Raw genomic sequence first — 24,209 nt, forward strand, 5'->3', positions numbered from 1 at the left:
TATCGTGATACGTATCATATCGTAACCACAGTATCGTGATACGTATCCTATCGTAACCACAGTATCGTGACCATATTATCGTGATACGTATCGTGACCACAGTATCGTGATACGTATCATATCATGATGCATATTATCGTGATACGTATCATATCGTAACCACAGTATCGTGATATGTATCGTATCGGGATACATATTATCGTGATACGTATCGTATCGTGATACATATTATCGTGATATGTATCGTATCGTGATACATATTATCGTGATACGTATCGAAACCACAGTATCGTGATACGTATCGTATTGTGATACATATTATCGTGATACATATCGTATCGTAACCACAGTATCGTGATACATATCGTATCGTGATACATATTATCGTGATACATATCGTATCGTGATACATATTATCGTGATACGTATTGTATCATGACCACAGTATCGTGATACATATCGTATCGTGATACGTATTGTATCGTAACCACAATATCGTGATACGTATCGTATCGTAACCACAGTATCGTGATACGTATCGTATCGTAACCACAGTATCGTGACCATATTATCGTGATACATATTTTATTGCAATTTTAATGTATCCTTGCAGCCCTACTAGAGAGGCTAATATCATTACTCTGAAAATGGATACAACATGTTTTTTTATGGCTGACATGATATCCCGTTACCGTCATCTTGAGACACCAGCTCATGGTGATACATCTAGTGTAGAGTCCCTAACAGCTCATGGTGATACATCTAGTGTAAGAATTTTCAGCCGTATCAACCTTTTAGAAAGTGCATTCGTATAACTCTGAAAATTGTCAGATTTTTTTTTTAACTAATTCCAACAGTTTGGTTCTTGTCATTATTGTTTACTGACCTATCAGATCAGTGTTACCTCCCTTGTCTCCCAGGTAAACAACATGATGTAACGATGATGCAGAACAGCGGGCAAGCGCAGTACGATAAATACAGGTGTAACACTGATCAGCATGCTTCGTAACTAATGGACAATAGGTATGAGAAATCACAGCAGCTTTACTAATCCTTCTTATTCCATGTTGCTTTAATACTCCAAATATTTTTTGGGGTTTCAGACGAAGATTTTGTGTTACCCAAGACAGCTGGATAGACATAAAGCGAAATGGCTCTCATAAAGATGTTTTTAAGGGACAATAGAGGAAAATAAAATTTAAAACAAGTTTCACACACAGACATATAGTGAAATGATACAATTCTGAATACCAGATGGGTATTTCACCATATACTCTCAAAGATTTGTTTAGAGACTGTAGAGAAGGAGAAATCAGTTTCCCTGTGTGGAGCCCCTGTAATAAGACTGATAAGAGTTGTTCTGCAGCCCTGCTGTCAGAAAACATAATTAGGGGGGACTACCAGGTTACATAACTCCTGATACTGTAGCTATGGTGAGGAAAAACACAGCCCAGATCCAAAACTGTTATATAATACTGGACACTGGCCAGAGATAAGTCCACAGCTACACAGATATTTTACACTGACCACCAACTGACCAGTCAAGATAACAAATTATGAATTGACCATTTAAAAACTTTTAGCATGAGGCAATCATATTATTGATTTTTTAAATCATATCTGGAACCTAATGTCAAGGGTTTTATCTTCCCAAATGACTTCCAAAGGGGCCTTGGCCAAAGATTTTTTTTCTATATTATATTGGACAAAAGGAGAAGGCCTATAGCTAAAAACAGGTTTTTCTAAATGACTAGTTTGTATACAGTAGTACATGTACTTCTATTTTCTTGAACTTCAGGAAACAGGACATCGGTGTAATTTTTGGTGTTCTATGAAGTTGTGGCCCTCCTTACGAAATGTCTCTCAACTAATCTCATGAAAAAATACTATCAACAGATTAACACTGCAGGTAAGATAAAGCTGACCCTCAAAACAGTGTGTGAACATCATGCATAATCTCAGTTTCATAATCTCTTTATCAAATGACATTTTTTAAATTAATTGCAATTTCTATTAATTCTAAATAGTAACTCTTTTATCAGGCAAATAAACATGTTTTATACATTTTAGTCAGGCTTCCCATGGATTAAATCCAATATCCTATATTCCACTCGTCCTGTGGACTTGTTTTTTACTGTATTCTCAATGAATATTCAACAGAATGTTCCTCAATGAATATTCAACAGAACGTTCATCAATGAATATTCAACAAAACGTTCATCAATGAATATTCAACAGAACGTTCATCAATGAATATTCAACAGAACGTTCATCAATGAATATTCAACAGAACGTTTATCAATGACAGCGAAAATTTAGCCACAGTTAAACTTTCACTTTTTTTTGCCGTTTTGTCTGTGACATTTTACATTCTTGCTAACGTTTTGAAATTTCCATGGGGGAGACTCTAGAGTTCAAAATTAAAACATAAATAAAATGTGTACATATCCTCCCAAGGGAAAAACATTACGCTACAAAATGGCATCTTTTGGCTTGTTCTTAGAATTTAGAAATAGTTCAGCAAACTCACTGGTTGAAAACAGTAAACTTAAGGGTCCAAAATCAGGAGTCTCAAACCCTCTAAAATCGGGAGATTTGGCAAGTATTATTTTATGGGAGGGAAATATCAAAATGACATTTACAAAGCTATTTTATAAGGACCTCGGTGTTTGGTTTAGGACTGCATTTAAAAAATTATCAAATCAAGACAGCTTCTACACAACAGCTTGAATGACAGTATGATGACAGTAATACATTTTCATAAAAATTAACACATTTTCATAACAAGAGGCCCATGGGCCTTAACGGTCACCTGAGTCTACAGTATTTATTTTTGTTGTTGAAATATGTACCAATTTGAGTAAAAAATAGTATAATGTTAACTTAACTTTGTCAGGACCATGAGCTGATCATTCCTAGACCAATTTTAAGTGAGATCGGCCTATTAGAACTTAGTAGCAAAATAGCGGCCATGGCAGCCAAATTGTATTTCTGATTGACCCGAAAAATAACAACACTTTGTCAGGACCATGAGGCGATCATTCCTACCAACTTTCAGTTCAATCGGCCCAGCAGAACTTGACTTTAAGTTTGAAATGTAAAATGTTAACGGACGACGGACGATGGACAACGACGGACGAAAACGGATAGCAATAGGTCACTTGAGCTAAAGCTCAGGTGACCTAAAAATTAACACATATTCAGATACATGAATTTCTATTTTTAATGGTGGCAGCTGTTAAAATTGAAATGGTACTCAACTGCAAATATATAAAAAAAAAAAACTTTTTTTTTTACTCCATTGAAAGATAAACCTATTGTAATGAATCTCACAGTAGGTCTATTATAAAACATTAACAGTTAATACCTCTTATCGACAACTAAAGTGGAGGCATTCCCAGCTCATTTTATTTTTTTCACATGAAGTACCCACAAGATTTCTGGTGCCGTGTGAGGACATTATATGGTATACCTTTTCAGGTACATATGTGACCAGTGTATAGGCCCATCCATCACCCTATCAACTAGGGTAGTCACATGTTTTTGACACTCGTACAAACTAGACATGACTTCCTACCGTGTCCATCAATCATCGCACTGGTGTCGACTACTCACCTCAACACACCTCTACTTTTTCTTTATTTTTACTTTTCCTGTCAACAGCTTTACTATTTATTCAAGCTCGTGTTTGTGTCTCCTCTGTTGTTTTAATACCTCCATTAACTGGCAGTTACTCCACTACTTGACAACCCTCCCTATTTTGGACCCTAAAATTGAGCATTTTCAACCAGTGAATGTGCTAAACTATTCCTATTATGTGTGATCTGATGATTTCATATGAAGGAACAGCTCAAAAGATTGTACAGGGTGAACTCTTCTATCTTCATTCCAGTTCATAAAATCTCAATATGTTTTCAGTAACCGATACAGGTCCCAACTCACTCCACACACTTTCAGTCCTAAACAATTATTTTTGTTGTAATTCTGCTATGAAATTAATGGGAAGGGGTTAGACTTGTATCGGGCAACCTGTCTGACCAAAACTACCTCTGAAGTACAGCATTGATCTATAATAAAACATTCTATCTACCACATAACCATTGCATTTGTGACCACAGCAATATTTCTATTTGATATATAGAGTTGTGGCACTTGATTTTCATAGCCTTACAAAGTCTCGTCTTATCAACTATATTTCTCATACACTAAAAGATGAATTTCAATGAAAATTTGAAAACATCTTACCTGTTGTCTCATAAAATCAGAACTCATTAAGTTGTATGGAAAGTCAATAAGAGCATACTTGCCAACTTTTAAAATTCCCATGGTGGAGATTAGCATACTCAGAATTAACTCATCCACCCCTGAAGACACATTTGAACTCCTCCCATTCAAAGGTTGGGAAAGTTCATTATGAAATTTCAGGGGTGAATGAGTTAATACAGCAGATTGATTGGTTACCATGTTTAATGGTGTGGCGGCAATGTGTTGACCATATTTCAACAATCATCACTTTTCTAAAAACATTGTGAATTAAGCCACAGGAATGCATAGTACACGTTTTTATACACCAAACAACCCACACACTAGGAAAGCCCCCAGGTGTGGCAAGACTGTAGGCTACAGCAATGACAGACACCTGACAACTCCTAGTTCACTTTAGCCACTTTTAATATATGTACCCCTTCTTATTACAACCAAGTAAAATCTGTCTGTAAAATCCAATGTTAGCAGAAACAAGTTAAATACCTGTCTTCAAAGGCCAATCTTATTACAACCAAGCTAAATACCTGTCTTCAGAGGCCAATCTTATTACAACCAAGTTAAATACCTGTCTTCAAAGGCCAATCTTAAAACAACCAAGTTAAATACCTAGCTGTCTTAAGAGGCCAATCTTATTACAACCAAGTTAAATACTATCTTCAGAGGCCAATCTTATTACAACACCAAAATATCACAGCCTGTATTTATCAATTGACATTATTATTAGGGTGGTCGGGTGGTGCAGTGGATTGCGCACTTGCCTTTAACCAAGGCGGCCGGGGTTCGATTCCCCGATCAGACGTGAAAAGGTTTGGGTCTGACCTGTTGTGGTTTTCTTGAAAACATATATGGCTGACAACCAAGATAAACAGATCTGCTATGTTTTAGTGTCATGGCATGATGTCAGGGTTGAGATCGAGAACAAATTTCTTATACAGGGTATGTAATGTTTATCCATTCTCAATATGTTTTGGCAGGAAGTGAAACGTTTGAAATAAATATCATTTGAATCACTTTGTCTGCAATTAATATCTGTGCATAAAATAATTTGTATGTCTCTGCTGAAGAAAGTAGGTAGAGATTAAGAGAAGATGAAGTTAGATAATAAGGTTAAGGAAACTGGACAGGTTCACGGTTCAATGAAACATGTTATATCATTGCCATATTTTTGGAACCTGCCAACTCTACTGAACCAAGGTGCTGTAAACTTAACATCTTTTTGTTTCGTTTTGTATTTGTATTGTTTCAATTAAGTTGTTTCACGGCCCATCGACAATATGCGAGTCATTTAGGGCCAAACAACACTTTAATATAGACATTCACAAAAATCAATGCATCAAATTAGAAATTAAAAAAAATCTTAAAAGGTGTACAAATGTAAAAGTCTATCAACAGGGAACAAATGGGTTGTAAAATATGTCAGATTTTATTGTGAAGGTCTTTTGGGTGTAAATAATCACATATTGATTGATCAGAAAATGTATCAATAAGCTTTTCATACACGATACATAATAAAATCTGTCATGTTTCTGTTTGAAATCAGCGCATTCAATCGTAAAATGTTTAACTGTAAATGGCTGATCACATGCAAGACAATAAGGTTGATATTGAGAAATCATGAATCAACCCACTTCCTCAAAAAAATTGACATGTCCTTAAACAACCTTAGCTGTTAAAAAGGACGTTAAACAAAATAAAACTAAACCAAACCACAAATATGACCAGCTGAAACAAAAATTGATCAATTCTGATCACTTTTAAAACAATGATATTTACATTAATAATTGATCAGAATTGTTTTTGTACATACCCTTAATAGCCATCAAACCTACATCTTTAACGTTGACCAGCCTACACAGTGCCATCTTACTCCACGAATGTCCAGCAGATTTTTGGCAGAACTTGTGTAACTATATACACATGTAACTAATACACATAATTAGAGTGAACTTTTTCCACGGACCCTGGTAAATAAACAACGTATCTTCCATACAGTTTTGCCTGCAGCAATTTCTGGTCACCATGATGAAATGGTAATGCATGCGTAATTTCCTGTCAAAGACGTTCTGCAGTAACGTTATAAGATAGGATAGATTTTATTTAACAAAATATATGATCACATCTAGAAATAGTCGTCATGTGTTTGAATCTATATACGAAGCCAAAAAAGTGACAGCTGAAAACCAATACAGGTAGTTTATAAACAAGTCCAGGTGATAAACAAGTCCAGGTGTAATCAAAATTGTCTCTGTTTAAAACAGAGCTAACCCTTCTGTATCTCTCTAAATATAGTAACATCATCTGTTAATGTAGCTACACTTATGACTTAAGTGTTTTTTTCTATTTAGATTTTACAATAGCCTGTTTCTATATGAATTGGGAAAATATTATTTAAATTCAAATTGAAGATATTCCTAATTTTTTCTTCATTCTGGGAAAATAAAGCACTTTTTACAAGGGAAAGAAACAGCCTATATATATTCAGCTGTAAAACAAGGCAAAAATTATCACTGTTAAATGTAGTTAGTAGCAACATCTCTAGATGAAGTAATATCATCTCTAGATGTAGTAACATTTATAAATATAGTAACATTTGTAAGCATAGTAACATCTCTAAATAAAGTAACAAAATCTCTAGATGTAGTAATATCATCTGTAAATGTAGTAACATGATCTCTAAATGAAGTATCATCTTTAAATGAAGTAACATCTCTAGATGTAGTAACATCCATAAATGTAGTAATATCTCTAGATGTAGCAATATCATCTTTAGATGTAGTAACATCTGTAAATATAGTGACATCTGTAAATGTAATAACATCTCTAAATGTAGTAACATGTCTAGATGAAGTAACATCTGTAAATGAAGTAACATCTCGAGATGTAGTAACATCCGTAAATGTAGTAACATCTGTAAATATAGTGACATCTGTAAATGTAATAACATCTCTAAATGTATTAACATGTCTAGATGTAGTAACATCTATAAATGAAGTAACATCATCTCTAAATGTATTAACATCATCTCTAAATATTGATACTTATATCTTAATGTTCATTGACCTGCAGGGTCAATAAATGTTCCTTAATACAGACTGTTTCTCAATGTTCTACATGTAAATATTTCATCGTAAACTTTATTTTATTTCTGCTTAAATCAAAATATGATCTATTGAATATTCCTGCTGGATTGTTATCACCCATAAAAATTCTTGTTCCTACTTTTCAGCCAAAGAACATGCATCCTTTATTACCTCTTTGTCTTTTTCACGTTTAATATTATCACCTTCCTATTCTAGGTCAAATCTACATTGATCCAAAATGTACAAGGAAGTTAATATAAAGTATTACCGGTACTTTAATTTGCACAATAAATGTATTAAGCACAACTGTGAAATGCGTAAGGAAGTATCAGGTACCTGACAGATGTAACAAGTCAGACACACGAGGACCAGGTCAGTGTACATAGACTGTCTTGAGTCACACACAAATCACATCATTAACATGTACATATTCATACAGGGTTTTATTGGTCCACTGCACTCTCAGCCCTAGTATCAATTCTGGTCATTCTGATATTCTTGGGAAGATACAAGTTTCTACCTCACCCTCAGCCCAAGTATCAATTCTGGCCATTCTGATGTTCTTGGTTAGATACAAGTTTCTCCCTCACTCTCAGCCCAAGTATCAATTCTGGTCATTCTGATGTTATTGGTTAGATACAAGTTTCTACCTCACCCTCAGCCCAAATATCAATTCTGGTCATTCTGATGTTCTTGGTTAGATTCAAGTTTCTACCTCACCCTCGGCCCAAGTATCAATTCTGGCCATTCTGATGTTCTTGGTTAGATACAAGTTTCTACCTCACCCTCGGCCCAAGTATCAATTCTGGTCATTCTGATGTTCTTTGTTAGATACAAGTTTCTACCTCACCCTCAGCCCAAGTATCAATTCTGGTCATTCTGATGTTCTTGGGAAGATACAAGTTTCTACCTCACCATCAGCCCAAGTATCAATTCTGGTCATTCTGATATGCTTGGTTAGATACAAGTTTCTACCTCACCCTCAGCCCGAGTATCAATTCTGGTCATTCTGATGTTCTTGTGGTCATTCTGATGTTCTTTGTTAGATACAAGTTTCTACCTCACCCTCAGCTCAAATATCAATTCTGGTCATTCTTATGTTATTGGTTAGATACAAGTTTCTACCTCACCCTCGGTCCAAGTATCAATTCTGGTCATTCTGATGTTCTTGGGAAGATACAAGTTTCTACCTCACTCTCAGCTCAAGTATCAATTCTGGTCATTCTGATGTTCTTGGGAAGATCCAAGATTCTACCTCACCCTCAGCCCTAGTATCAATTCTGGTCATTCTGATGTTATTGGTTAGATACAAGTTTCTACCTCACCCTCAGTCTTAGTATCAATTCTGGTCATTCTGATATGCTTGGTTAGATACAAGTTTCTACCTCACCCTCAGCCCGAGTATCAATTCTGGTCATTCTGATGTTCTTGGGAAGATACAAGTTTCTACCTCACTCTCAGCTCAAGTATCAATTCTGGTCATTCTGATGTTCTTGTGGTCATTCTGATGTTCTTTGTTAGATACAAGTTTCTACCTCGCCCTCAGCCCAAGTATCAATTCTGGTCATTCTGATATTCTTTGTTAGATACAAGTTTCTACCTCACCCTCAGCCCGAGTATCAATTCTGGTCATTCTGATGTTCTTGGGAAGATACAAGTTTCTACCTCACCATCAGCCCAAGTATCAATTCTGGTCATTCTGATATTCTTTGTTAGATACAAGTTTCTACCTCACCCTCAGCCCGAGTATCAATTCTGGTCATTCTGATGTTCTTGGGAAGATACAAGTTTCTACCTCACCCTCAGCCCAAGCATCAATTCTGGTCATTCTGATGTTCTTGGTTAGATTCAAGTTTCTACCTCACCCTCGGCCCAAGTATCAATTCTGGTCATTCTGATGTTTCTACCTCACCCTCAGCCCAAGTATCAATTCAGGTCATTCTGATGTTCTTGGTTAGATACAAGTTTCTATATTTCTATTTAATGTTCATTCAATAAATTTGCCAGATTCTTCCTTTCTAAGATCTGTTTATTTCATCTGACAGACAAGTTTCTACCTCGCACTCAGCCCAAGTATCAATTCTGGTCATTCTGATATTCTTGGTTAGATACAATTTTCTACCTCACCCTCAGCCCAAGTATCAATTCAGGTCATTCTGATGTTCTTGGTTAGATACAAGTTTATACCTCACCCTCAGCCCAAGTATCAATTCTGTTCATTCTGATATTCTTGGTTAGATACAAGTTTCTACCTCACCCTCGGCCCAAGTATCAATTCTGGCCATTCTGATGTTCTTGGTTAGATACAAGTTTCTCCCTCACTCTCAGCCCAAGTATCAATTCTGGTCATTACCTCACCCTCAGCCCAAGTATCAATTCTGGACATTCTGATGTTCTTGGTTAGATACAAGTTTCTCCCTCACTCTCAGCCCAAGTATCAATTCTGGTCATTCTGATATTCTTGGTTAGATACAATTTTCTACCTCACCCTCAGCCCAAGTATCAATACTGGTCATTCTGATGTTCTTGGTTAGATACAAGTTTCTGCCTCACCCTCAGCCCAAGTATCAATTCTGGTCATTCTCATATTCTTGGTTAGATACAAGTTTCTACCTCACCCTCGGTCCAAGTATCAATTCTGGTCATTCTGATGTTCTTTGTTAGATACAAGTTTCTACCTCGCCCTCAGCCCAAGTATCAATTCTGGTCATTCTGATATTCTTGGTTAGATACAAGATTCTACCTCACCCTCAGCCCAAGTATCAATTCTGGACATTCTGATGTTCTTGGTTAGATACAAGTTTCTCCCTCACTCTCAGCCCAAGTATCAATTCTGGTCATTCTGATATTCTTTGTTAGATACAAGTTTCTACCTCACCCTCAGCCCGAGTATCAATTCTGGTCATTCTGATGTTCTTGGGAAGATCCAAGATTCTACCTCACCCTCAGCCCTAGTATCAATTCTGGTCATTCTGATATTCTTGGTTAGATACAAGTTTCTACCTCACCCTCAGCCTTAGTATCAATTCTGGTCATTCTGATATGCTTGGTTAGATACAAGTTTCTATCTCACCCTCAGCCCAAGTACCAATTCTGGTCATTCTGATATCCTTGGTTAGATACAATTTTCTACCTCGCCCTCAGCCCAAGTATCAATTTTGGTCATTCTGATGTTCTTGGTTAGATAAAAGTTTTTACCCCACTCTCAGCCCAAGTATCAATTCTGGTCATTCTGATATTCTTGGGTAGATACAAGTTTCTACCTCCCTCTCAGCCCTAGTATCAATTCTGGTCATTCTGATATTCTTGGGAAGATCCAAGTTTCTATATTTCTATTTAATGTTCATTCAATAAATTTGCCAGATTCTTCCTTTCTAAGATCTGTTTATTTCATCTGACAGAACAACACAAAAGATGCCATTCTTAAATGTTTGGATTTTTTTGCCTTGGGGTATATACACATAATATTATTTTATTGACGACTTTTTGCTTGTCTTTTATTCAAAATCCTTTTTTTTAAGTTGGACACCTCTTAATAAAGTGGCAATGGGGAAAACTGAAATAAGACTTACACCTCTTAGTGAATTATGCAGAATGTCACCTGCTCAGCGCTTTTCGTAAAGAAAAAAGTGGAAACTCGACAGAAAAACCCTTAATACATGTTGAACATTATTGCTTCTAGCATTACCGTACAAAATTTGAAAGAAATTGATTAAAAAATATAAAGTTCTTGCATTTACTACACAATGCCCTTATTTGGCAACAAAAGGGTCATAACTCCACCAAAAATGTACGTATACTTCTGAAATGTGAACTTTTCCAAGCTATATTGGTATGCAATATGTGTACCAAGTGCAAGTTCAATCAACTTAAGGAAACTCAAGTTATCTCACGGAAACCTTGTTTAGGATGACGCAACCGACGACGACGACGCCAACAAAGTAATACCTATATCTCGTCTTGTGTTGCAGGCGACACAAAAAGAGTCTGGATACATTTTATGCAGTATGTACATTTTATGCAAGACACCCAGTCTGTTTCAACTTGACACTACCCTGCAGGAGTGAACTGAATGGGGCATGTCGTATGATACATGTAGTAATTTGGAACTCTTCTTCCTCGTAAAATTTGTTCCATGTTCATGAAACAGGAATTAATTCTTACTTTAAATTTTGGTTCATGAACATAAAATGATGGAAACACCTTTTAGACATGCTACTCCTGACTAGCTTTTGACGCCCGAGTCATTAAGTACATGTGTACTGAAATAAAGAGATAGCCGTGTCTTGATAAGACAACAACAGGATTGTTGGACACGATTATCAGGCCCCTTTTGTTTATTGATATATATATATTGTATAACCCACCTATATTTCAATAGAAATGAACTCATGCCTCAAATCACATTCATCAAAAAAATATCATATTTTCTTGAAAAAGTTTAATTTCATATGACCAATCTGTGTTCTCCCTAAATGTTAAACAAGTAAGTGGTTGACTTTTTCTTCAGAAGTCTTATTTTCATTGGACAAACTGTATTCTCATTTAATTTTGAAACAGGTGGTGGACTTGAAGAGAATAAGCTGGTGAATGTTCATACACTATAATATTGACCTTACATATTGTTAAACAAAAACCTGATCCCAAGGTCGCCGATTAGCAGGCTACTTTTCATGTGAATACTGTGAAAAAATGTGTATAAAGAGAAGCAAGATGTCAATCGAGCTCATAGAGCATCCGATGTCCCATAAATAGGACACATTGATATTTGAAAGTTTAATGTTCTGGCATTAAAAATATTGTACTGCATATACCCAGTTCTTAAATCATTGGGGGGGGGGTTCTTGTTTTAAAGATATTTGAATGCAATTTCTAATTATTTTCTAAAAAGTGTTGTTGGTTTTTTCAAAAACACGTGGTAAAGTAAAAACATCACAATAAAACTATGACAACAAAAGGTGGAAGACAATCATTTAATTATTTTTAGAAACCTTTGGCTTGAATAGTTTTGAAAAATTAAAGCATTGGTTTGTACCATAAGGTTGTAAAATCGTATATCTAAGTGACGTCTATATCCGCCCATCTAAACAATCAACGAAGGATTGTCAGTCACTGCTGTACCAGATAGAAAGATTACCTCTAAAGGCAGTGATATAAAACAAGTACTTAAACATGCTTTTAAACATGAAAGCCGCTGACAAACAAATAGGATTGTCCCTCAAGGAGGTGAAATCAGAGCCTCAAGATCAGGATACTGGGAAAGTTTTATCTTATCACCGATGGGTGGAGGTCAGGGAAATATTTCTTCTTTCCCCATCAATCTTTTATGAAAAAACAAATGTACGTCCTTTTTTCTCAGAATATGTGTTTCTGGTGTCTTTAAAAAGAATTTTTCCTTGGACTACCAGTGATTTAAAAAAAAAAAAAAATGACATCATAATTACACTGTACCAGCCAGTTTTATCATACAAACGTCTTTGTGTGTAAAGCTAATGAATTGGTTTATTGTCATTTCTTTGATCTTCTAAAAAAAATCTTCATTTAGAAAAATCAATTATTAGTAACCCTAGACTCTACAATATATATAAGACATATTTTTTTCAAAGTTCAATCTAAATAAACAATAAATGCATGAAAATTTTCCAAAGCTTCAATTTTGCATCAAAACAATTCTATTATTTTTGGGAACAAAAATAAAAACCATAATCATCCTCCTCACTACACAGAATTTAGTATCAACTTTATGATGTGTTATAATTGTGCAGGATTGAATGTAGGGGGGGAATGATTGAGAGCTAGGTATAATGTAGGATGTGTGTATATCAGTAGATGGCGTTGGGGTGATCACCATGCATTTTAATGTTTATTTAAGCTTATTTTTGAGGGAGATTCCCTATTACCCTGTTTTTAACAAAGCTTATTTGAGAGACGGATTTCCTGTTACACTGTCGCTGTTAGGATCAAACATCTATCTGAGAACAAAAGTTGTATAATTATTGAATACTTAGGCAAATATCTGTTTAGACAAGTCTTAAAAGTCAAAGTACATGTGGCAGGCTCAAGATAAGATGACCAGTTGACAAGTAGGCTCAAGCTCAATCTCCAAAGGTCACTTTCAAGTGTTTTTATCTCTCCTTGACCGACACAGATAATACCCTTTACTTTTTGATCTGTTTTCATGTCACACACAAGCCTGTTGGGATGGACAATGGGTGACAGTGGGCAGTATGCAAGCCACATGAAATCGACCATAATTACAGACAATGACCATCACAGGGGTCAGTTCCTGGATGACTGGTCAACTTCCAAATATTCATCAATCAGAAACTAGATTTTTGTGTTAAAATTTGAGAAGAGCTCCGACTAAAATGTGTTAGTACATGTATTAAGAAATAATCTTGACCACTCGACCCCTTTAGAACATGCTGTCAATATAAATATGAAGGTCATTTTTCAAAAATGGTTCAAGCGACAGTGTTACTACGGTCTCGAAAGTAGCTTGTTGAACTTTTGTTATTCGTTTAAATACATGTGGAGAATATTATAGGGGTGACCACATATTAACAATCGTAAAATAAACAAGAAGTTAAAGAAAGAATCAGAGAAGTTAAGAAATTAAGTGACATTAACAATGTCCTAATTTACAGAATAAAGAAAATTTAACATGTTTTTTTTATTATTATTGTATTAAAAGTTGACAATGCACTGTATTGATGAGTTTTAAATACATATCAATAATAAGATAGTGATCAACAGTACATTCCACAATGACTGACATCATTTCAACCACCACAGTAGTGTTGTCACCAAGGGGACAGCACTCTTGGGAAAATCAACACCTTTATATTTCAACAATTCGATTAAACATTAATCGGTCCAGAGATGATTCACTTTTAGAAATGATGAAACTTTCCACCTGCTTGACACTGAGTTTTTTTTCTTCAATAAATTAAAATCCATATATATTTTACAGCAGACAAAATACTGTGGTTCAAACCCAGGACCCTCCTAGCTCTACGGATTGAGCTAGCAGCTAGGTTACCGACGGTAGACCTAGTCCTGTTTTGTTACGTTACTCACTCCTATTTCTAAGTCTTCGCCTTAGAACACATCATACTTTACAACCAAGCTTCGTGTATTCCCTTACCAAGCGTATACAGCCAATGCTTGAAACAAAAGTTGGTCACTGTCATCACCATAATAGGAAAGGTAAGAGAAATTGCACGGCTAGACTACTATTCAAACTCCGGACCTTACAAACTCTGGATGGACGCTCTACCATTGGGTTTTTTTTAAGACTTTGCCTCAGAAGACATCACAATTTAAAACCAGGGTTAGCACATCCCCTTGCCAAGTGTACACCCAATGCTTGAACAAGCATTTGGTCTCATTCTTCACTGTTACAGGAAAGGAAAGAAAAATGCAAGGGCAGACTATGTTCCAAACTCTAAACAGACGCTCTACCAATTGCGCTACCTGGTTGCCAGCGATCAACCCAGTCCAATTCCGCTACATTTAGATTAACTGATAAGTAAAACCATTTAAAGTGAATGACTATCAGGTATAACCTTGGAAAGTGTATGATCTTTGTATATGTATGCCCTTGGAATATCGATGGAAACTTTATGACCTTGATATGTGTACCACATTGGACCTGGCAGATTTATAATGGCCTTGATATAACACCGATACCACAAATATCACTACATTGTTTCAAAACTTTTAGCAAGAGAACACAGACAAAGGTCAAACACGTGTGTAAATTTGTGGCCAAAATGTTGGACGTAATACTGGCTGGACAATGGTCATTCAGACCAAACACCGGACAATCATTCTGGCCCCTGTAAATTGAATCAATCAAGGACAAACAAGCTTTTTTAAATAGCCTCAGCCAATGTTGTTACACATCAGGATTGAAAAAATCTGTTCCACATAAATTGTTTGTATTGTCAGTGTGTTGGGCTTAGTGGACGATCGTCCCGATTTAAAGCTATAAAAGGGTTGCTTTGGTCTACTGAGCAAGAAAAACTATGACTCGAGGGATCTTTTTTCTCAATGACACAAAATAAATTTGAGTCAAAGAGTGATTTTTGAATTGTTTTTATACACACCACTAGTCAAAAATAGTGACCATACAATTTTTATTTAATGAAAACTGGTGAAAAATCTAGAAGAATATATCTGTAGATTGTAGGATAAGATATAAACAGAAATACCTTTAATTTCCTGTTATGTACTAAATGTTCTGACCTTGTAAAACAAAACTGTTAAACGTGACTATTGTGCTATACATATGTAACAGGAGAGCAGGAAGTATGAATCCACTGAGGAACCACCACCTTCCTAGTCCACTGCTTTGTTAATTAAGCTAAAATGAAATTCCTGTATCGCAAAAGTTGGAAAGCAACCATGATCATATTAACAATTAACATCTGCCACACATGACAATTAAATGCACTCATGTCGTTTGTTTTGGGTAGTATCGATGCCATACAGGCTAAGATGTCAGAATTGTGACAACAGACATAAGATCATGATGTCTTTTTAAAATGATATTCATAAAGTCATAATAGACATGTCTATGAGAGCTCTAATCAACAATGGTCATTTTTGTTTAGTTTTTACGAACCTTCATAATCTTTGTAATGTGATAAAAATGTTCCGAATTTGTTTGGATTTAAAATGCATCACTATTAAAATTATGAAACCAAAGTTCTCCATGTATTAAAATGTTCTTGTCACATTAGATGTTATCACATTTCTTTTATCAAAGTAATATGCTAAAAGCTAGATAATAAAATTTTAGGTACACATGTTAAACCATGATATTTGAAATACTGATATGGGAATAGTGTTAAAGCAAATTGATAATATCAAATTTATTTATAGCTAAAATATGCATGGAATTATCAGCGAAAATTTGAAAGGTCAAGCTAATTTAACTTGTGAGAGAATTTTCTTTTCCGTTTCAATAGATTCTATTTTTAACAACAAAAAAACACCTTCATCATTGTAATCAAGTAAGGAATTTAATTAAATATGACTTTTCTCTTGTATAAAATTTCCAAACTGTATTAAAATATTTTTAAATAAAAACATGTATTCGATTTAAAGTATATGTTTAATAAAAAAATATATAGATTTAATAGGATGTTAAAAATATTCTTTTATGCACCTACCATTCTGTTGCAGCTTCTGATTGTCTGTACCCTCCATCACAAAATCATGGAACTCTCCATACACAGAAGGTAAAAATATCTCTGGTACCAAACACCTTTAGTGATAATGTTTTGCAGATTTTGTTTTTCACCCAAAATGTGAAATTTGTATATCACTTCAAAATCAATTTTAGATGTTTTTTCCCCCAAACAATAATAAATCACTTTTTGGCAGGTGAAATAAAAATAGTGTTCCAAATAATCAGCCTCTGTTGCATATCCAATACGAGGATGGACCACTGGAGGTATTATCACAACAAAGAGTTTAAGTTCACACTTTACTAAATGGTCAGATAAGTACAGCAGTGACACACATGTGCTGGTCACTCTAAACTGTCCATTGGTCAAGTGTGAATAGCTGTAGGCGGTTGGTCAATGATTATGACTACAGACCACGCAACCTTTGGACATTTTTTATGGGTCACTAAAACTCAAGTGAAATAACACTGCTGTTTACATACTCGGCTTGAGCAACACTGTGTAAACAAATCTAGATTGACCAGGGACTGACCAACTGGTCTGAAAAATTAGCTGGCCATTCAGAATTACATAATGACTGGGTTGGTCCATTTGGCTATGGCCAGAAGGGGAGATGTTACCCTTTGTATACCACACTGCTTTGTTATGGTCAGTTATGGTTTAATTGGTTCGGCCAATCAATTTTTCAGTCTGCTGGAAAACCACTGTTTTGGTCAGTTCATTATATACCCCAAATCATATGTACACAATCCCACGGCTGCTACCAAATACAATGTCAATATGTGTTTTAGGAAAACATTTGCTGGACTGAAGGATGTTTAAAATATAAAACCCTTGTGTTTGAACTGATAATAGTATGAGCCACATTTAGATTGAAGTGGACTGGACAAGGGAGGGAGAGTGACCAGTGGAGATCCTTTGATGTGCTGTGAGATCCTGACATTGTCAGGGTTATTTAGATAAAAACCCACAGATGATAATCAAGGGCTATATCAAATAAGCTTATGTCCACACTGGGCATTACGTAACATCCTCTCTCAGCCAACAACATAGCTTTATTACATACAAATACATTTATGATGCCACAGTCAGTAAACTGGACACTCAGTTTTTATGAAGGGATTTTACAAGCAGCATGGGGCAACCTTAGGGAAATTTAAATTAATTTTGACTTACATATTTTAAGCGTTAAATGGCTTCACACGGTCTAACCCTTGTCCAGTTATATCAGAATATTTTAAAATAAAAGAAGTCGAGTTTCAAAAGCCAAGATTATAAAAGTAAATTTAATTTATTAATTTTGACTTGCCCATTAAGAAAGTATTTTAGAATAAAAGACACAGCTTTTTCACGTTAATATTGCGAATAGAATATAGATCTTAACGCAAATTTTAAACTCAGAAATATTTGTTTAATACATTAAAAAAAGCCAGGAAACATATTTCATCAATGTTTACACAAAAGATAATAGATTATTGGTTTAATATGGAACATCCTGCCAGAAAATAATCACATATAATTGTTTATATCTTAACATAATATAATCCATGTGGTCAGAGATGTTACACTTCTATCTCCTACAGAGACTATTGGAATGCCATGTAATATCTATACAATTTATTGTATACAAAATGGTTGATCATGTTATAAAAACAGTGCATATTTAATATTAATATCTATTTTGTGATATCCAGAAGTTGTTAATCTAATGAAAAATCCTTTCCCACCAAAAAAGAAGAAGAAGAAAAAATGCATAGTTGAAAGAATAATTACTTTAAATAGTCTTTTTCTTTGCTATTGATATTTTGATTACCGTTTGGAACCTGAATTTTCACCACAGAGTAAAAAGAAAATAGAAATAATTTTAAAAAAAAGTCTCGACTTTGTTTTTATGCAATATAAATTTACTTTTAAATTTATAAAGATCAATATTTATCATTACAGTGACCAACCCTAACCCTGGTAGACTTCAGGTTTTGGATGTTAGTTTTCCTTTATTTTTACTTACAATTACTTTATTGATAGAAATGATCAAAAAGCATTTGACAGCCTTTGGTAGTACCTGTTACACTATTTACACTAAAATCATGTACAGTACAATTTGTAATTATAGACAGCCTTTGGTAGTACCTGTTACACTATTTACACTAAAACCATGTACAGTACAATTTGTAATTATAGACAGCCTTGGGTAGTACCTGGATGACAATATCAGGTGGTAGTTATCATATCGAAAACTTCCGTTGAAATTAGCCCCGTAGTTTTGGAGATGTCCAGACAAAGATTTTTCAACAAAGGGCCATAATTTTGTAAAAAAAAAAAAAAAGCTCAAAATGAAAAAAATAATGCCTGTATGAAAAACTTCAGGTGGTAGTTATCATATCTGGAAAGTTTCGTTGAAATTGGTGCATTACTTTAGAAGGAGTTGTAAATCATGGACGAACCCGGTCAGGTCTCGGAGGGGGAGGGGGTTTATATAAGTTCAAGTCCTCCTAAAAAGGGGGATTGGAGCTAGTTATGGTGAGTATGGTACATCTACAACCATCAGCATGTCTCTTTGGCCTCCCACTGTGGCATACCTCATGAAGGAATTAATTAAGAGGAAACCCTTGCCTGATACATCTATATATATTTTACATAACTCTGAACATCACATAAAACAGGTCCATTTCTTCATTAATGATCGCCATGGTCAGTAATTGATGTTCTGTCCTTAGTCTGACAGAGAGCGGAAACACATGGCTGATGTCCATAGTTATGATTGTCATGACAACTGCAGGATACTAACAGTCAAGTTACGGACTAAAGCCCAGGATCTGACCATCCTCTGACTATTATTTCCTGTCACTAATCACAACACAGAATATACTGTTAAATATTACCCAGCCCCCCATATGTTATTATTTATTATAAAGAAGATCAAAGCATAATCTACTCCCTTTCCTGACCATGTGTTTCTCACTTGGTCCCACCCCTCTCAGCTGTCAGACATGTTTGTGTCTTAATCACCACGGAATGGTTGCTTATAGCAACCCTGGTTGTCCTAATAATGATCTTTTTAATATCCAGACAAAAATAATATAAATACATAAATAGATTCAAATACTAGAAATTTGTTTTTGTTTGCAAAAACATTTTCCCCCTTAAAAGCCAATATGCATAATTGCTTAGATTATACACAGATGGTTTAATGCAGTTAACATTCAAGTTTCATGACAATATATTAAACAGTTTGAAAATGATGGCCAAAACATGTACTGACATTTTGCATTCATTTGACCTTCAACCTAAAGGTAAAGGTCACGGGAACCTACACCTACTGTAGATAATAGGTATGCTTTACGTTTCATCATGATATCTTTTAACAATTTAAAATTTACAACCTGGACAAAATTAGAATAGAATAGGAGAAACTGAACCAGCACCAGAACAAAATGTCTCCCTCCATTCAAAGTAATAACATTACAAGGGTGTTACCTTTACTGAGGAAGAAATTTTGAATAGAAATTTATGTATAGGAACAAAAAATATAGTCATTTTAAGACGACAAGACAAAATAAATCATTATGCTTCAGGTATAAATTTCCATCAAGAATTTTCTGATTAATATTCAATTCTGATTAATGTCACTAGGTGTTTTTGAAACATGAGGAAAGGATCTTTGTCCCACTGCTCTGTAGGATTTCCTATATACAGTTATCTCCCCTTAATTTTGGTTGAATACAACTGCAGCCAGGACACTTGCGCTGACTGGGTGGCCCACTCTCTTAGAGTGATAGAGCAATCCGAAGTCCAGGGTTTGAATCCTGGTGTAGCCCCATTCAATTTTTTCACTCAGAACACTGTTGTTTATATTTTATTTATTTTCATCTTTATTATTTCTCATCAAAGTCCAGCAAAATATGGTTTACTTTTCAGAAATGATTCATCAAAACTGAAGTGATGCCAGAGAAATAAGTCTCCATGTTTTGGGCAGTGGTACGGGCATGCCTGCGTGGTAAATCAATAAATAGGTCACGGTCTTAGTGCTGTACCTCTGCTCTATTAAACGCCTTGTAGAGTTCATGGTAAATCAATTGCTTAATTTCTACTGCAGTATAAACAAATACATAAATATAAGACAAAACAAACGAAAAGATACAGTTCAAAGGTCAGACAAATGCACTGACATAGACAAACCTAACCAAAGGTTGAAGTGCCAGAAGCCGATGCTGCTCTTGTGAGCACTTTTAAGTACACCTTTATAAGACAACTTGTTAGTCCAAAACATTTCACTGATCCCAATATATTTGCAGTTCAACTTAAATAACTAAAACATAACAAGAGGATTTGTATCGCTCATATGGATATTTAAGAATCATGGCTAAACATTCTCTTTAAAAGCAGTATTGCAAATGTAATAGGAGCGAAAAATGCACCACCAGACCAGGGTTCGAATTCGGCACCCTCCCAACTCTAGACGGACGCTCTACCAATTGAGCTACCTGGTCACCAACGATCAACCCAGTCCAGTTCCGCTACACAACTAAGATCAAAGGGATAGGGCTCTAACCCAGGGTCAAACCTGGGGGATATGTGTATCCAACTACTCATCATGCTCAGCAATCAGGCTGGGGTTTCAAATGTTTTCATGTTTGAACAAAAGACTAAGTTCCTAAGGAGTATGATTGAGCGGTACGTGCTTTCTTAAGTAACAGATTAACGACTCACAAACCTATGATGACGTATTTCCATTCCATGATCCTGTCCATTGTAACGTTACGATGATACTGAAAAAAAGATATACCATTAAGGAAACAGATACTCGAAAAGTTCAATTTAAACCTTACAAGTTATATATCAATATATTGATCACAGTCCAATCCCTACTTTTCTCCGCGAAACATTAACACTACATCAATCCATCGACTAGTTTTTTACCTCACCTGGTGATTATCAAGGTAGAGAATGGGATTGGTGAGTGGTAACAAGTTTACAACACCTCTGTGCTATTCTAAAACAGATAACAGGTCATCTGTCACTGTACCCTGTAACTCGGGAGATGAGTTAATCACGTTGGTTTAGTTTAAAACCATGTATTAGTATTTTTAATCAGAGTTTGTGATAAGGGTAGCTGACACGAGAAAGATAAGTGAAGATAAATAAAGATACAGTTAGGGTAAGAAAACCCTACTTACAGAGTTCAAATAGTCAACATTTAAAATGATAAGATTGTTAAAACATGTTGATACAAAAACACAGGTCAGACGTGTTTTGTACACTCCTCAAAGGACATCAGATTATGTCGTTTTATATCTTATCAAACTCATAACACATCTGTAATTATACCCTAGGTATTTGTCTAATTTTAGAAGTGCTGGACAGAGGACAAAGTAGAAAGGTTAAGGGACAGACAACAGAGGAGATAGGACAAACAGGAACAGCACAGAAAGAAGAAATGGACTGCACTGAAACAAGGGTTGGAAGGGATGGAAAAATAGACAATAGAGGAGGCAGGGCAAATGGAGAAGGCTCACGGTGGAGGAAGAACAAAGAATGGAAAATAAAGGAAGAAGACAAAGGATGAAGGTAAAGGGAAGAACAACACTGCAGTATGACGAAACCCCAAGAAGTTGACAAAGGGAAGAAAAGGCAACAAATGACACTGATGGGTCAAAAGATCACGCTGTCCCAATCAAATGTCCTCCTCCATAGGGTTCTGTCCTCCCTTTAATGTCCTCCCTCCATAGGGTTCTGTCCTCCATCCATAGGGTTCTGTCCTCCCTCCCCTGTCCTCAATCTCTAGGGTTCTGTCCTTCCCTCCCCTCCCCTCTCCTCCCCTCCATCCCAAGGGTTCTGTCCTTCCCTCACATGTCTTCCATCTCTAGGGTTCTGTCCCTCCCCTGTACTTCATCCCTTAGGTTCTGTTCCTGTTCCCATGTCCTCCATCCCAAGGGTTCTGTCCTCCCTCCCATTTCCTCCATCCCTAGGGTTCTGTCCTCCCTCCCATGGCCTCCATCCCTAGGGTTCTGTCCTGTCCTTCCCTCCCCTCCCCTCTCCTCCCCTCCATCCCAAGGGTTCTGTCCTTCCCTCACATGTCTTCCATCTCTAGGGTTCTGTCCCTCCCCTGTACTTCATCCCTTAGGTTCTGTTCCTGTTCCCTTGTCCTCCATCCCTAGGGTTCTGTCCTCCTCCCATATCCTCCATCCCTAGGGTTCTATCCTCCATCCCTAGGGTTCTGTCCTTCCTCCCATATTCTCCATCCCTAGGGTCCTGTCCTCTATCCCTAGATTTCAGTCCTCCCTCCCTAGTGTTCTGTCCTCCATCCCAAGGGTTCTGTCCTCCCTCCCAATTCCTCCATCCCTAGGGTTCTGTCCTCCCTTCCATTTCCTCCATCCCTAGGGTTCTGTGCTCCCTCTTATGTCCTCCATCCCTACGGTTCTGTCCTCCCTCCCTAGGGTTTTGTCCTCCATCCCTAGGGTTCTGTCCTCCCTCCCCTGTCTTCCATCCCTAGGCTTCTGTCCTCTATCCCTAGGTTTCTTTTCTCCCTCCCATATCCTTCATCCCTAGGATTCTGTCCTCCCTCCCTAGGGTTCTGTCCTCCTTCCCATATCCTCCATCCCTAGAGTTCTGTCCTCCTTCCCATATCCTCCATCCCTAGGGTTCTGTCCTCCCTCCCCTGTCCTCTATTCTTAGGGTTCTGTCCTTCCCTTTCGTGTCCTCCTTTTCCAGGGTTCTGTCCTTCCCTCCCTCCCCTCCCCTCCATCCCAAGAGTTCTGTCCTTCCCTCACATGTCTTCCATCTCTAGGGTTCTGTCCTTCCCCTGTACTTCATCCCTTATGTTCTGTTCCTGTTCCTATGTCTTCCATCTCTAGGGTTCTGTCCTTCCCCTGTACTTCATCCCTTATGTTCTGTCCTCCATTCCATGTCCTCCATCTCAAGGGTTGTCTTCCCTCCCTTATCCTCCATCCCTAGGTTCTGTCCTCCATCCATAGGGTTCTGTCCTCCCTCCCATGGCCTCCATCCCTAGGGTTCTGTCCTCCCTCCCTAGGGTTTTGTCCCCATCCCTAGGGTTATGTCCTCCCTCCCCTGTCCTCCATCCTTATTAGGCTTCTGTCCTCCATCCCTAGGGTTCTGTCCTCCTTCCCATATCCTCCATCCCTAGGGTTCTGTCCTCCCTCCCTAGGGTTCTGTCCTCCCTCCCATGGCCTCCATTCCTAGGGTTCTGTCCTCCCTCCCTAAGGTTTTGTCCCCATCCCTAGGGTTATGTCCTCCCTCCCCTGTCCTCCATCCTTAGTATTCTGTCCTCCATCCCTAGAGTTCTGTCCTCCTTCCCATATCCTTCATCCCTAGGTTTCTATCCTCCGCCCCCTGTTCTCCATCCCTAGGGTTCTGTCCTCCCTCCCATGTCATCCATCCCTAGGGTTCTGTCCTGCCTCCCTTGGGTTCTGTCCCCCATCCCTAGGGTTATGTCCTCCCTCCCCTGTCCTCCATCCCTAGGCTTCTGTCCTCCATCCCTACTAAGGCTTCTATCCTCCTTCCCATATCCTCCATCCCTAGGGTTCTGTCCTTCCTCTCATATTCTCCATCTCTAGGGTTCTGTCCCTCCCCTGTCCTCCCTCCCTAAGGTTCCGTTCCTGTTCCTATGTCCTCCATCCCTAGGGTTCTGTCCTCCCTCCCTAGGGTT

General features: G+C 37.0%; 1 protein-coding gene across 1 annotated transcript in view; it reads right to left on the bottom strand.

Moving 5' to 3' along the window:
• LOC110458014 overlaps positions 1-16,908 on the bottom strand; it is a 77,858-nt gene extending 60,950 nt beyond the window's left edge. The window contains exon 1 of the mRNA XM_021509539.1: positions 16,526-16,908. Coding sequence (XP_021365214.1) covers positions 16,526-16,562 — 37 coding nt within the window. The 5' untranslated portion in view covers positions 16,563-16,908. The remainder of the gene's footprint in view (positions 1-16,525) is intronic.
• Positions 16,909-24,209: the final 7,301 nt, after the last annotated feature.

This window comes from Mizuhopecten yessoensis, unplaced genomic scaffold (genome assembly GCF_002113885.1).
Source record: "Mizuhopecten yessoensis strain PY_sf001 unplaced genomic scaffold, ASM211388v2 scaffold9399, whole genome shotgun sequence".
Classification (NCBI taxonomy): Eukaryota; Metazoa; Mollusca; class Bivalvia; order Pectinida; family Pectinidae; genus Mizuhopecten; species Mizuhopecten yessoensis.